The sequence below is a fragment of the Lygodium microphyllum genome, chromosome 3 (genome assembly GCF_053477565.2).
Source record: "Lygodium microphyllum isolate KBCC chromosome 3, Lygodium_microphyllum_v1.1.10, whole genome shotgun sequence".
NCBI lineage: Eukaryota > Viridiplantae > Streptophyta > Polypodiopsida > Schizaeales > Lygodiaceae > Lygodium > Lygodium microphyllum.
The window spans coordinates 65,632,059-65,646,270 of NC_141137.1; the positions used below are offsets into that span (position 1 = coordinate 65,632,059).

At 39.9% G+C, this 14,212-nt stretch overlaps 1 protein-coding gene across 1 annotated transcript; it reads left to right on the forward strand.

The window, feature by feature from the left end:
* Nucleotides 1–9,350: 9,350 nt before the first annotated feature.
* LOC148038438 (uncharacterized) lies at nt 9,351–11,318 on the forward strand. The gene is made up of 4 exons (XM_087672017.1): nt 9,351–9,574; nt 9,755–9,816; nt 10,036–10,531; nt 10,883–11,318. Exon 3 carries the CDS (start codon nt 10,053–10,055, stop codon nt 10,509–10,511), a length of 459 nt encoding a protein of 152 aa, XP_087528143.1. The 5' UTR covers nt 9,351–9,574; nt 9,755–9,816; nt 10,036–10,052; the 3' UTR covers nt 10,512–10,531; nt 10,883–11,318.
* The last annotated feature ends 2,894 nt before the right edge of the window (nt 11,319–14,212 follow it).

Here is a 14,212-nt window from a genome sequence, read left to right on the forward strand (position 1 = left end):
TTTGTTAATAAATGTTCTTTATTTCTAGTAGAAGGACAAACTTTGGAAACGATTCTTAATTTTCCAAGTCATGTTTATGTCAGCTATACACTCATCTAGGTTTAGCTGGAGAAACGAGATGATGCAAATATTAGATTAGATATACAATCCTTCACCCTTGTATTGTGAAAGACAATGGATGTTAAGCAGCCGAGGGTATTGTTACATTGACACAAATTGTCTCATTTACCTCTAGAACAATTTAAAGAGGCTAAAATGGATGGAAACCCTTAAGATTGCCAAGATTAATCTATTTCATGAGGCTAGAGTAAACTCAAACATGTTCAATAGAGGACAACAAGTCAAATTAAACTAGTACACCGACGAGGAGGTCACAAAGGTTATACCGATTGACCGAGTGATGGTTGTAGGTCACTCCTCTAGTTCATTGCAACTACAAAAAAAGATGGATTACCTGATCTCCCGTAAAATATAGATTTTTGGATATCCATTCCCAGAACCCTAATTATTATTTTATGGATGTATCACAGTGTCATGCCTAGATTATAATAGGGAATCCTCTTCCAAGAATAATATAAGCCATTGAGCCACTCAAATAATGTATTTCCTTCCTTTGATGTAAGGAATTACTTTTATCTATTTGTTGTAATCAAAACTAGTTGTCACCATAGTAACCGAGAATAATGGAAAAATACTAAGAGAGCTTGTGTCAGTTATGACTTTGAACTTCTTGCTTAGGTCAAGTAGCCTTAAAATAGGAGCAATTACCAAACTATACTTAAGCATTTCAAAGTTGGATTGTTCAATAGACATCCATATAATTGTGACCTATTCCTTGAGTAGGTCAGTGAGAGATGCAACAATTGAGGCATAGTCTTTAGTGAAGACTCTATACCAACTTGTTAGCCCTAGAAAGCTTTTCACTTCTTTGACTATTGTTGGGGGTGGCTAATCTTGTACATCTTTGACCTTGGTTGGATCCACTGAAATGCCATCTGCTGACACTATGAACCCTAGATATTCAACTTGCTTTTTGAAGAAATTATATTTTTTCTTTTTAGCATACAACTTGTAAGTTCTTATTATTTCAAGAACGATTCGCACAGTTGTGGTTCACGGTCTTCTTCATTCTCAGAATGTGTTAGGATATCATTGAAGAAGACAATAATGAAATCATCAAGATAAGGTCTAAAAATGTATTGTATCAACTTGTTGAAGGTGGCAAGAGCATTCATTAATCCAAATGACATCACCATAAATTCATAATGATCGTATCTTGTGTTAAAGGCGGTTTTAGGGATGTCTTCCTCCTTGACTCTTATTTGATAGTAGCCCAATCTGAGGTCGATCTTTGAAATGATCTTTGCTCCTTAGAGTCGATCAAGCAACTCATCTATCCTGGGGATTGGATATTTATTTTTCACTGTCACTTGGTTCAATCAATGGTAATCAATACAAAGGCAAAATATTTTGTCTTTCTTTTTTTGAAATATGTACTGGGGCTTCCCATGGTGAATTACTTGGCCGAATGTATCCTTGGTCTAATAATTGTTTGAATCCTTCTTTTAGCTCAATGGCTTCAGGAATTGACATCCAATAGGGTCACTTGGCTAGAGGAGCAGTGCCTAGAATGAGTTGGATCTCACAATCTACCTCTCTTGTCAATGAAAGCTCTGTCAGGTCTTCCAGAAAAACATCAGCATACTCTTTTAGCCATTCAAGAAAGAAGTTAACTTGCTTAATTGATCTCATTGATCTTGGAAAAAAAGTATATATTATTTAGTCTTCCTGATAATAATCAAGGTTTGTACATTAAAAATAGAGTTTTGACTACAGCTAGAAATTGTTTCTATCTTTCAACTTTCCCGTGGGTCTTGGGTAACTCAACGGATCTTATCGGCTGGAGTTGTGGCATGTACATCCATATTTTGATATTTAGTGGAAAGGTCTAGGTATTCTTCTTTGTAATAGTTATGACAAGGGTTACTCTTAGAATATCAATTTTATTGAATGGGACAAACTTAGTTAGTTCTTCACATTCATAATGATTTTGGCAATCTAGTCGGTCATTAATATGAAGAATGGGATTGTGTTCAAGGTCATAAAAAAAGAAAAATAGTTCAATGAGCTTTGAGCTCTCAATCCATTGGATTCACCTAAGGTTGATCTTGATATAGTGGAGACGATCCTCAATGTATCAATCTGTCCCATATTTCCCCCAATGCCATTCTAGATAGGAGGGATAAGGACTATACATTCTCTCTAAGATAGTCATAGAATTATTTTGCCATTTGTATTCCAACGAATGCATGGTGGATATACACATGGCCTGAAATAAAGAAATGTCTTTCTAGCTTGTTACCTAGAAGTAAGTTGCTACTAGTTTGTAATAACCATTTTCCCATGAGGGTTTAACAAATCAAAACTTCTGAAAAATGGATGCGTGCTTATGCAAGAAGAACATCCAGTAGCCTGTGCTGCAAGGAAATTAAAGATCCATGAAAGGAACTATGCCACGCATGATGTAGAATTACTTGTTGTAATTCATGCCTTCAAATAATGGAGACATTATCTGCTCGGTAATAAGTTTTCCTTAGTTACACATTGATCACAAAAGTATGAAGTGAATTTTTGCTCAACCAAACCTCAACATGAGGCAATGCAAATGGATCAAGATTTTATAGGAATTTGATTTTGAAATCAAATATAGATTAGGAAAAGAGAATGTGGTTGTGGATGCTTTAAGCCTTAAATAATTTCTCAATGCTCTAATCCTAGAGGAACCCTCTAGGGCATAAACTCTTGCTACAACAACTACAATGCTCAGTAACCCTATCATAAAAATGGCCAAAGAAGAAGCAATGAAGGATCCAGGCTATCAAAGCATATTAAGAGAGATCCCCATTAAGGATACAAATCCAAAACTCAAGTCAAAGTATTGAGATTTTTTCATAAATGAGGAGCTTGTCTATTTTAAGACAAGGCTATGTATTCCTGCAAGTTAAGAACTCAAGAAGAAAATACTTTGGGAAGCTCACAATTCTCCATTTTTGGGACATCTTGGATATGCTAAGACTCTTAATGTAGACATAAAAAGCTTCTACAAGGAGAAACTCAAGGGTGATGTACTTAAGCATGTTATCAAATTTTTTTGATTGGGAAGGGTAACATACTTAAGCATGTTACTAAATGCCTAAACTGCCAGCAAATTATAGTTGAATATGTCAAGTTGCCATGCAAGCTCCAGCCACTTAACATCCCTCAAATGAAATGGGAGTATATCAACATGGACTTCATAGTTGGATTACCCTCAGTAAAGGAGGATATAACTCAATTATGGTAGTCATTGATATGCTAACAAAAGTTACATTCCTTATTCCTGTAAAAAGCAATTACAAGGCTTTGGATATTGCTAGACTTTTCATCAAGGAAAATTTTAGATTACACCAGTGATCATGATTCTCTCTTTACATCAAACTTTTGGAAGAGTTTATTTGAAGCTCTAGGAACTCAGCTCTGCTTCAGTAGTGCTTACCATCCCCAAACCAATGGTTAGATGGAGCGGGTCAATTAAGTTATTGAAGATATACTTAGAGCATATTGCAACACAGAATCTACGCGGTGGATCCAATGCATACCCTAGTTTAATTTGCCTACAATGCATCATATCATCAAAGTATAAATGACTCCTTTCTAAGCATTGTATGGGCAAGGTTGTCTTAGCCACTTTTTCTAATCCTACCCTATAGGTAGAAGCATCTAAGCAAATGTTGGAAGAAATGGATCGGCAAAGTAAAGGCTATAAGGCAAGATATTCAAGCTGCCAAGGATTGACAAAAAGCATAAGCTAACCAACAAAGACAAGAACTATTTTTCAAGGAAGGAGACACAGTTTTTATTCGAGGTTCAACCAAAGAAAAGTTACTTATCTCTAGCTAAATTCAAGAAGTAAAGTCCCAGATATTGTGGGCCATATAAGGTGCTAAAATGTCTAAGACCTAATGCTTATAAGCAACAACTCCCTGACAACTTGAAAGTGCATAATGTATACCACGCCAGCCTATTGAAAGCCTATATTCTTAACCTTGGTCATGTATTTAACAACCAACAAATTGTGATGCCAAGTCAAGGAGTCTTCGAACTTCAACCAAATAGGATACTTAACAAGCAAGAGAAGGTTCTAAGAAGTAAAATCCTTAGGGAGTATCTCATCCAATTGAAAGACTATTCTAAAGAGAATGCCACTTGGGTTGATGAAAAATCACTATGTAACGAATATCCCCAGTTTCATTCAAGATGAGGCCATCTAAAAGTGGTGTCTCGCATAAAATGATCTATATCTTGTACCCCCACACCATCCGAGATTGATACAGATGTGAGTATCTTTACACAAGAATTGCCATGTGCACAACAGTTATGGCTAGTAAGTCCAAGGTTGACCAAACACATTTATTACTTAAGCAAGTCAAGACTTGACTTGAGGAGGATTGAAGCCATAGAAAAGAAAAAGCTTAAATAGAGAAGGAGACGTCGACTGATTGCGCCACCTCCTCCCCTCCCTATTTGGCAAATCATCACCATCATCTTCTCCTCTCCTAATTTGGAAAATTGAAAGACAGAGAAAAAGCATGAGATCTCCCTTCTCAATCTAAGCAAAAGACTCCAGCAATGTCCCCCAAGTTAAAGCAAGATCACCCGAAAGCTAGGCAAATCAGTCGTGGCATCTTTGATAGCCTCTTTAGACCACAAAGAATAGATCGCTAAGCATCAAATTGCATCTTGAAAGCTTCCAAATAGCTGGATTGGCAAGATACCCTCCATAAAGAACTCCTCATCTTGGCCACAACTCATGAGACCCCCCTCCCTTCAATTTGATTATAGATATGGGGAATCAATAGCCATAGAGATATTGGCTTGAATCAAGAGAAGATACTCTTCTCTAAGAGAGAGAGAGAGAGAGAGAGAGAGAGAGAGAGAGAGAGAGAGAGAGAGAGAGAGAGAGAGAGAGAGGCAAGAGGAGAGTGAGAGATAAAATTCTTATTATGAAGACGAGGATGCTTGCCACCTTTCTAGATCAAATCCCATCTCTTCTACCTCCATTCCCTTGTAGAATTGAGACTCTACTTGATTTCTTCTCAATTCCTATTGTCGCCATCTCTATCAATCCAATCGAGATGGCCCATAGCTCTATTGTCAAAATCTTAAGGAAGGTCATATGTAGCCATGATATTGTTTTCCATGAGGAAAGAGGAAAAGATATATAAGCAGCCCGAGTAGGTCGTTGAGGTATGTAGGGTGATATTTCAAGAGGAGCCTTTTGTTACTTTACAACCAGCTAGAGAGCTTGTAGTTGATGTTCTAGTGGCCCATGATCATGATGTTGGACATGATGTACATGCCCCACAGCTTGTTTTGAGATGGTCTACTAGAAATATTGATCAGTTTTAGCCCTCCATGAACTATATTACGGTGATAGATTCTGGTGAGGCCCTTGCTTATGAGGAGGCCATGTGTAGAGATGATAGTCACTCTTACGAAAGGGCTATGCAGTCAAAGTATAACTAATTGTAGAAAAATCATACATGGGATTTGGTGTCTTTATCCAATAGAAAGCATGCATTGCCATGCAAGTGGGTGTACAAGTTGAAGAGTACCCCAGGGACACCCCAAGCCAACACATAATGCCAGATTGGTTACTAAGGGTTTTAAGTAGGAGCATGGTGATGACTTAGAAGAGGTCTTTTCTCCTGTAGTCAAGATGGCCACTCTACACTTGATGTTGGCCTTGGTTGCTCAATTAGATCTAGATCTCTATTAGATGGATGTTAAGATCGCTTTCTTACACGGGGACCTATATGATGAGATTTATACACAGTAACCTAAGGGCTTTCAAGAAAAGGATAGGAAACACCTAGTGTGCAAGTCTTGTTACCTTGGTACTTTATGTGGATGATATGTTGATGTTGCTGGCAAAGCTCATGATAAGCTAGATGCTTTGAAAACTTAGCTCAAGAAGAGCTTTGAGATGAAGGACATGGGGTAGGCCTCATATATTCTTGGGATGTGCATCATGCATGATTGCTCTTAGGGACTCCTTGTTATAGCAGGATCTCTGGCGGATGGAGAGAGAGAGAGAGAGAGAGAGAGAGAGAGAGAGAGAGAGAGAGAGAGAGAGAGAGAGAGAGATCATATGTGGGAACTCCAATAGTCACAATTTGTTACTGGCCTTCCCTTATTCAATATTCATTGAAAGAATAAAGAATAAAGTGACAGTGATGGGCGCCAACCACCTGTAGTGTACAGGTGTGCGGTCATGCGGCATAGGCATACGCTCCTTTATCCCCAACACCACTACTTGTAGATTAAAAGCTTTACATGTGATATGTGTGGCATAGCTTTCTAGGTTCATTCCACCTTTCTCATGGTCCTCATGATTTGGGGATTGCACCAATCTCATGCATTTGCTTATTTCTAGTCCTCTACCCCTACACGTAGACACTAGAAAGGTTGTAGTGTTTCTAGCCAAGTGTTCGTGGGTTTTCCCGCTTAATCTCTCTATTCTTAAAGATTCGTTCATAGTTTAGTTCCATAAAGCTATATTTATCAATAAGATTAACTTGAAGCTAATTTTGTTAGTGATGGTTTCAAAAATCACTCAAAATTCTTTAAAAGCTTGGTATTGAATCATAGCAATTGTCATGCATCATATATCACACTATAGGAATGGTCAATCATTCAAAAGGATTTCAACTACTTGTTCCTTATAAGAAACACCCAAGGATCATAATTTGCATGCCTTCAAAGGGGCTCTTAAATTCACTCCAATTTGTAAGATAGGCTACAAAGGTCTTAAAGGGCTAAGAAGCATGTCACACAAGTCAATTCGACTTGTGTGATTCCACAATAATACCTATATGTGGATATGTGTTCAATAGACAAAGACTATGTTTAGAGGCATTGAGAGGAGGTGATAGAGTATCCTAAAATACAAGGGTACTTGGTTCACTAGGCTAATTCGTGTGACATGGATGCAACATCCATTGTTCACCTCATGCACGACACATTACTCTCTTCTCCCCTTGACCAAGTTTCATTGGGCTCACTATTTTATGGACCAATGACTAGATGTGACCTTGCCTAGGATGGCATTCACGCTGTGTAGGGACATCTTCTATGGTATAAAGTTATTTTATGCAAGCTTCTCTTTACTCATGACATGAATATATATTGTGCAATAGTTTGAGTCTCATGGCATGAGTTCAGAACTTAGGCTATGCTTCTCCGGTGGTAGAGGTATCTGTTCGCATATAAAAAAAAGTCATACATATTGCATAGTAGTTTGAGTTTCATGGGTACATGAGTTCAAACCTTAGGCTATGCTTCTTTGGTGGTAGATATATCTATACACATGAAAATATATATATTGTGTAGTGGTTCAAGTTTCATGGTTTGTGGTTTCTAACCCTAGGCGGCATTCCTCCATTGGCACATAGAGATATTCACATACATGAAAATGTCATTTATGTTTCATAATAGAACCCTAGGCTACGTTCCTCTAGTGGTAAAGATCTACTAGGCACTATGTGCCTAGGTTTGAAGGGTGCTTGTAAGGCAATGGTATGAAACTCCCTTCCCCCTCTCCTTAAGTATCTAGGCATATATCAATGTAGCAAATAAGAAGTTGGAAGGCTCCGGAAGCCATATACCACTTGGTTAAGAAGCTCCATGCTAGGACCCATGCAAGCACCACTCATCAGGGCACTTACAAAGTAATGGTGTTTAAACCCCCTCTCTTTTCCCTTTGTACACCCCCTCCCCCCAGTGGCTCCCTTTCAAAAAATAAAAATAAAAATCCACATGAACTATATCCCAAACCTTAAATGTACTTTTTTACAATATATAAATAAGACAACACGGTTTCTTATAATTTTCTCATAACCTTCTCATTATTACTTCTCACTATATTATTTGCCTTGATTAATTGCCATTTTTTCTTTGGTTGCATTGATAGTGATTATCTATTCCCATGTGTAAAGACAAATGTAAGTGAAACGTAATAAATTAGAGTCCACTTAACTTTTCTTCCATTTGGGAGACCCTTTTTCTTGTAATATACTCTATCATGCTTGCATGTGTGCAGATGCACACACACACACACACACACACACACACACACACTCTCTCTCTCTCTCTCTCTCTCTCTCTCTCTCTCTCTCTCTCTCCATATGTTACCTTAGTGTTGAAAAAGGTTGGTTGGTCACTTAGAAATTTCAATTTAATGTATCTCAAAATGGAATCCTAAGATTGTTAAGCATATAGATGTAGGACTTGCACTAATTTTGTATTAATATTTCTAACTCATGTTATTAGGCCTTAAAGGGCTTCTAAGGATAGATCAATCAACCTGTCACATGACTTTATTTCATCCCATGGATCAATTATAAATCTCTATTATATTTGAGCCATAATCTTAGGTCCCCTCTTGGAAAGCTATTTGGTACCACCACACAATTACACTCTTCCCATAGCTTCTTAATGTATAAAACTAGACAACCTCTTCCTCATGCTTAATCGAGTCAAGAGGCAGCAAGTGCCACTATCTTTGATGGATCAACCTCACATTATTGGACAATCTATGCCTCATGCTTGACAAATTTGAGAGGCAACAACCCTTGATGGAGGCTTCGACCATCTATTCTCACTCCCTATCATTAACTTAGTATGAGGAAGGTATGAGTCATGAATGGAAGAGAGCCACAAGAGGAGAAGGTAGGGCAACATCTAGGGTAAAGTAGTAAGCTTGATTGTAGACTTTAAGTGAGTGTAAATGGATGTGTGCACTTGTGAATTGGGAATTTTCTAAGTCAAATGTGTCCAATTGTTGGTTTGAATATAAAGTGTAATGTGTCAACATGCAACTTCGAATGTATGTGTGTGTACACATTGTCACATATGTGTCTAGTCTTATGGGGGCTACCAAGTGTATAAAAGAGTCGAAAGAATCTCGGGGGTTACCAAGCGTATAAAGGAGTTGAAAGCAATATTGTGGGTTTTGCCTTATGAAAGGTTCACATGTGGGCAAGTAGTTTGTTGGCTCTTTCATGTTTTGCGATGGTATTCTACGCCAAAAATCCAAACTCAGCCCTGTGGTATAAAAGATCGGAGAGGTCTGTTTTTTTGTGACACTCTTGTGGCTGCTTTACCCTAGACATAGATATAGAATCTATGCTTTACCCTAGATATAGATATAGATATAGATTCGCATATAAGAAAAACATTGTCAAATTTTTCCCTAAGCCAGGTTCCGGATAAAAGCATCGCCGGGTGGGATATTTGTTGCTAGAGATGAGATGACACATCGCTGGCAGGTTTCCTTTGATAGTTAACTTTAGGTCAAAGGCAAGTCCGTCTTATGTAGTAAAGGTGCGATTAGAGAGTTAGGGGTCCTCTTAATCCAGGATTAACCACAACCCTCGTTCCTTTTGCCGTTATGATCGACGTCTTCTCACCAGCATTTCTGCATTGATTCGTCGTCATCCTACAACCGATCCTGCAGGCCGCCATCGCCAGCTTGGTATCTTTCATTCTCGCTGTGATTCTTCCTCATTTTCTCTCTCTGTCTCTACTCTTCTTTCTCTCTCTTTCAATACCCCTCTCTGTCTGCCTGCGCTAAGGCATTCCTGCCATTTCTTGCGGTCCCAAGCATCCTTGCTAATGATGCTTCCTTCTTCTAACCCCTCTATTGCTCGTGCAGACTTCCAGACCTCCACCTCCAAAAGCGATCGATTGCTATCAAGCTTCATCATTCACCATCAGGTTAGGGTTTTGATCTATCTTAAGATGCGTTGTTTCGACTTGATCACGAATTTCGTTGCTTGTCATTCACCGCACCTGCGTCTGATCATCCACCCGATCAAGGTTCCATGTCACATGTCACGTTAAGATGCTTGTCTATCACATCCATGCTTTGTTTCTTCTCGTTGCTGTGTCTGGTCAGAGCTCCATAATATCTTATTTGAAGTCTCATTGTGCCAGGTTCTCTTCCTCCTGCCATGGACATGCATCCAGCTGGCGTTCCTCGACTTGTAGGTCCCGCGGGGGGGTCCGATTTCTCGCATTTTGATTTCTCTTCGCAGTTCCGTGTCCTTCCGAGCAACATCAGCAGTGATGTTGCGCCTTCGAACCTCGATTCACTGGCAGTTCGCTCACAGATGCAGCCATTGCAGCTCCACGCAGGGTCAGGCTCTAGTCCTCGCTTCAGTGGAGGCCAGCCTTTGCGCCTGCGTGAGGAGCATCCCAAAAGCAGTGGGAGCCCCCATGCTTCGACCTCCGCTCACCATCTCCTCGCTCCTGACGCCAGTCCTCTTCTCACTATGCCTAACTCCCCTCCTGGGAAGCGACTCTCGCATTCCTTCTCATCCCCTCCCCGATTGGCCTTGGAAGAAATGGAGGATCCAGGCTTCCTGCCTGCTGTAGTGGCCGAAACCGAGGTTCAAGTTCTTGCTGATTGAATCTCCGAGGAACTTTCCAGGTGAACCGTTCAGTCTCTTTGAAAAACTGGCATTTTGCATACTTTACAAATGTTAGTTCATGGATGCCTACTAGACATCTCCTTAGATGTTTTGAAGGCCTGTATACAGATGCAGGGCAATCTTCGCTTTTCCTTTTTTTGTTTCTGCAGCCCGTACGACCACTGTGCAGTTACGTTTTGCTTTAGTTCTCTCCCTTCTTGCAACTTGTTGTTCCCTTCTTTTAAAGGTTAACAACTAGGCAAAGCTCATGCTAAGTGATAGTTAATATATCTTGGAAGAAAGCATGCATTTGTTTATGTTTGCTCGGCTAGAGATACTGATGTTAGATATTTTTGTTGCTATGGATGCAGGCAAATCGGTTTTGTGGCTTTTTGTACATTATGCTCCCCGTTTTTAGCTTTATTTCTAGCAAGTATCTGTACATACGCAAAATGCGGCTGTTTCCAAAGAAATCAAACCGTTCCAAACCTGATCGTGTAACTAAGCATGAGAGCAAGGAGCTGTAGGTTATGAAGCAGCTGGTCATGGATGGAAGATGGGAATAGCTTTGGTTTTGTGCATCTGCATTTAAGGCAGTTTTGTCTCTGGTTGTGAACGGTGTGTGTCCGAGATTTAGCCAGGGATTCTATTGGATTTATCTTTCTTCCAATGGGCAATCTTTCTTCAATTGAGGGCTGAGCCAAGTACGGCCAACCGATTACCCCTGCTTGTAAATATTTTTCCAAGTGAGAGAAGGGCTCTTCTTTTCTCTATTTGGATGCAATATAACCTTTTGGCAGTTGTTTAGTTAGTTCTCTCTATTTCAGCAAATGAAGACTTCAATATATTTCCGTTTTCTGCCCGTGGAGTCTTGTAGCTATCCAGTAGCTCTCTAGGATTGTGAAAGGGGACAAAGTTTTATGTGTTTGTTGGTCTTTGGCTCTTGGATTGTCAAAAGTGATCAGTTTTGATTTAGCCATGTAGGTGCCACTGTGTGCCTGTGTGCTCCCAAGTTTGAATGAAGCAGAAAAGTGGCCACATATTTGGATCAGTATCCACGGACATTAGGGATCCAGGCATTTGGCCTTCTCCTGTTATTTCTGTATGGCATACCATTTCCGTCCTCAGAGGAGGAATTTGGCAAGCCAATTATAAATATTGACATTTTTACCAATCATATTTTCCGGGAAGAATTGTCAGCATGGAAGGATGACTGTTGTTTGAGGTCATGAAAATGACTCAAATGCTTAACTGTCAGTTATTTTGCAGGCAGGCAGACCTAGGTGGTGGTATGTTCCTCACCATGTTAACTATCATCTTTGTAGGACCACTTGGGGCACTGAGTAAGAGTACTAGGTGCATAGATGTGAAGAATTCAACATTTTTACTATTGTTGTTCTGAAAGTTTGTGTAAGTTGCTCTTGGTCATCACAAATGCTTTTAGGGTATGAATGCCCTTGCTCTTCCCACATGGGTGCCACTAAGATGCGAGTGTAATCGTGTTAGCATCAGCTAGAACTACATTGATCATGGCAAGAAGTTTTGCAAAGGTGCCAAAAGTATATTCTAGCTATAAAAGCGTTCTATGGAAGATCGCTTGGTTAGTTGGGCGAATACTTTTGCCATCCCATTGGGTCTTCTTTAAATAGCCAAGTGGTAGTGACTTGTGGTCGATCATCATGAAGGGGGACATAGTAAGATCATGATCATTGTGTAAAGTAGTTGAGGTTTGAGGTATATCATGAGGGTTCTCTTGAAGCATGGTTTGTCTTCTTGGCATACATATTCAAGTGGCATAGGCACCTCCAGAGGAATTGAAGGGTTCATGGTGGGATATAAAGCACCATTGACCTTGTAGTGAGTTTATTAACAATGAGTGTTGTCCATTTCTCCCTCTTTGTATTTGTAGTGGTTCACAAAGGACATATCATTGGCTCAATGTATGTCTCCACTTTCTTTATTAGCGAATGCAATCTTTCAAGTGCTGTGTTTGGATTATTGGAATGTGTTGTTGGATTGAAGGGCAACCTTGTCTTGGTGATGTCATGGTCCCCCTCCTTTTCCATGGATACAATGCTTCAAACTCAGTGCCATGACTGGGTTATGTTCCCTCCTTTTCCATGGATACAATGCTTCAAACTCAGTGCCATGACTGGGTTATGTTCCCTAATCTTTTTTAGTCTGGTTTGATGATGAGGTTCATGCTTTGGCTAGTTCACTCAGTAAAGTCCTTTAAGTTCCCTTTGTCGCTTTTGTGTACAGAGTGCTCAAGCTCAATCGAAGGGCATGCACTTTGAGACAAGAAACTTCAACTGCTTGACGTCTTGGAGCTCACAGACCCTTGGGGCTTTGAGATGGTGGTTCAAGTCAAATACGAGATGTTACATTATTGAATGTGACTTATGGGGAAACAGCACGAGATATGATAGTTTGGGGGCCTTGGGTGCCCATACGAGGTTCGGGGGAGGGGGGGGGGTTAGGAATGAAAGTGGAAACAAGGCAATTAGTGAGTGAGTTATAAATTAGTATAACTCATGAGAAATTGACGGCTGGCAGAATGCTTGGCACGCTTCTTTCTGTGTCTTCTTGAGCAAGGTTGGGAGGTGGATGATAGGCTCTCGTGCTTGCCTACACTTGGCGACTGCAAAAATGGAGTTTCGCTACATTGGTATTAGAGCCATTCGACGCTTGTTGGACGCGAGAAGAGTAGGAAAATGCTAGTCAATTTTGTCCAGGACATTGCATCGGTCAGCAAGTCAACATCCCTCGGGCAATTTTGCATGTAGCTCGGGCCACGTAGTTGCTTGACGTCCATGCGGCACTTGACTTGACGAGCAGTCCATTAGCAAACATCATCTTCCAACCCAGCCGTGTGCGGCACACGCCATACTGCAGTTGATTCCCATGTGCCTATCCCCGCATATAGACACAATACATGGAAGTGCCCCACCTTTGTTTGCAAATTTCTTACATTTTCTTTCCAATTCCAATGTATAGATGGAGGGGAAAGAGAGAGAGGAGGCAACGAAACACTCTAGTTTCGGGGACTACCCTATGGTGGATCCCCATGAAACTAAAATGCAAGAATATTGAGAATAATTCTTTGCCCCACACAAGCAATTTGATGATTTAGTTGCTCGTGTGCAAGCACAGGGGGTTCAAATGATTGTTTGTATGATGTGAGGTCAGGCTAACAAAATATGGGATGCAATGGTATCTAATTGGGAAATCGAGATCCAAGGATATAAAGATAAGATTGATTTTCAAATTATGAATATGGAAAGAGCCGATATTGCTCTAGGGAGGGGAGTGGCTATGGGGATTGGAACCATCCTTAAAGCGTAGTTATCATCATAATGCACTGGAATTTGAAAGGGATGGTAAGACTTTTGTGATTCAAGGTGAACATGAAGTATCTTATAACCCTTTGATGTGTTCCCTTGAAGTATAGAAGTTGATGAAGGAAGCTCGTGAGGTATATATGTTATGGTCCCTCCCTGTATATGACACTTTTACTTCTTGTAATATAAAGCAACAATTTTCTTATGCTTGTGAGTTGAATGTAAATAATGAATTAAGTGGTTTGTTAGATGAATTTAAAGATGTGTTTCCATCTGACTTACTTAGTGGCCTTCCACCAGATAGGGGTAATGTAACTCACCCAATTGACATAGATAGGGATACACGCCCTGTTTCTAAAC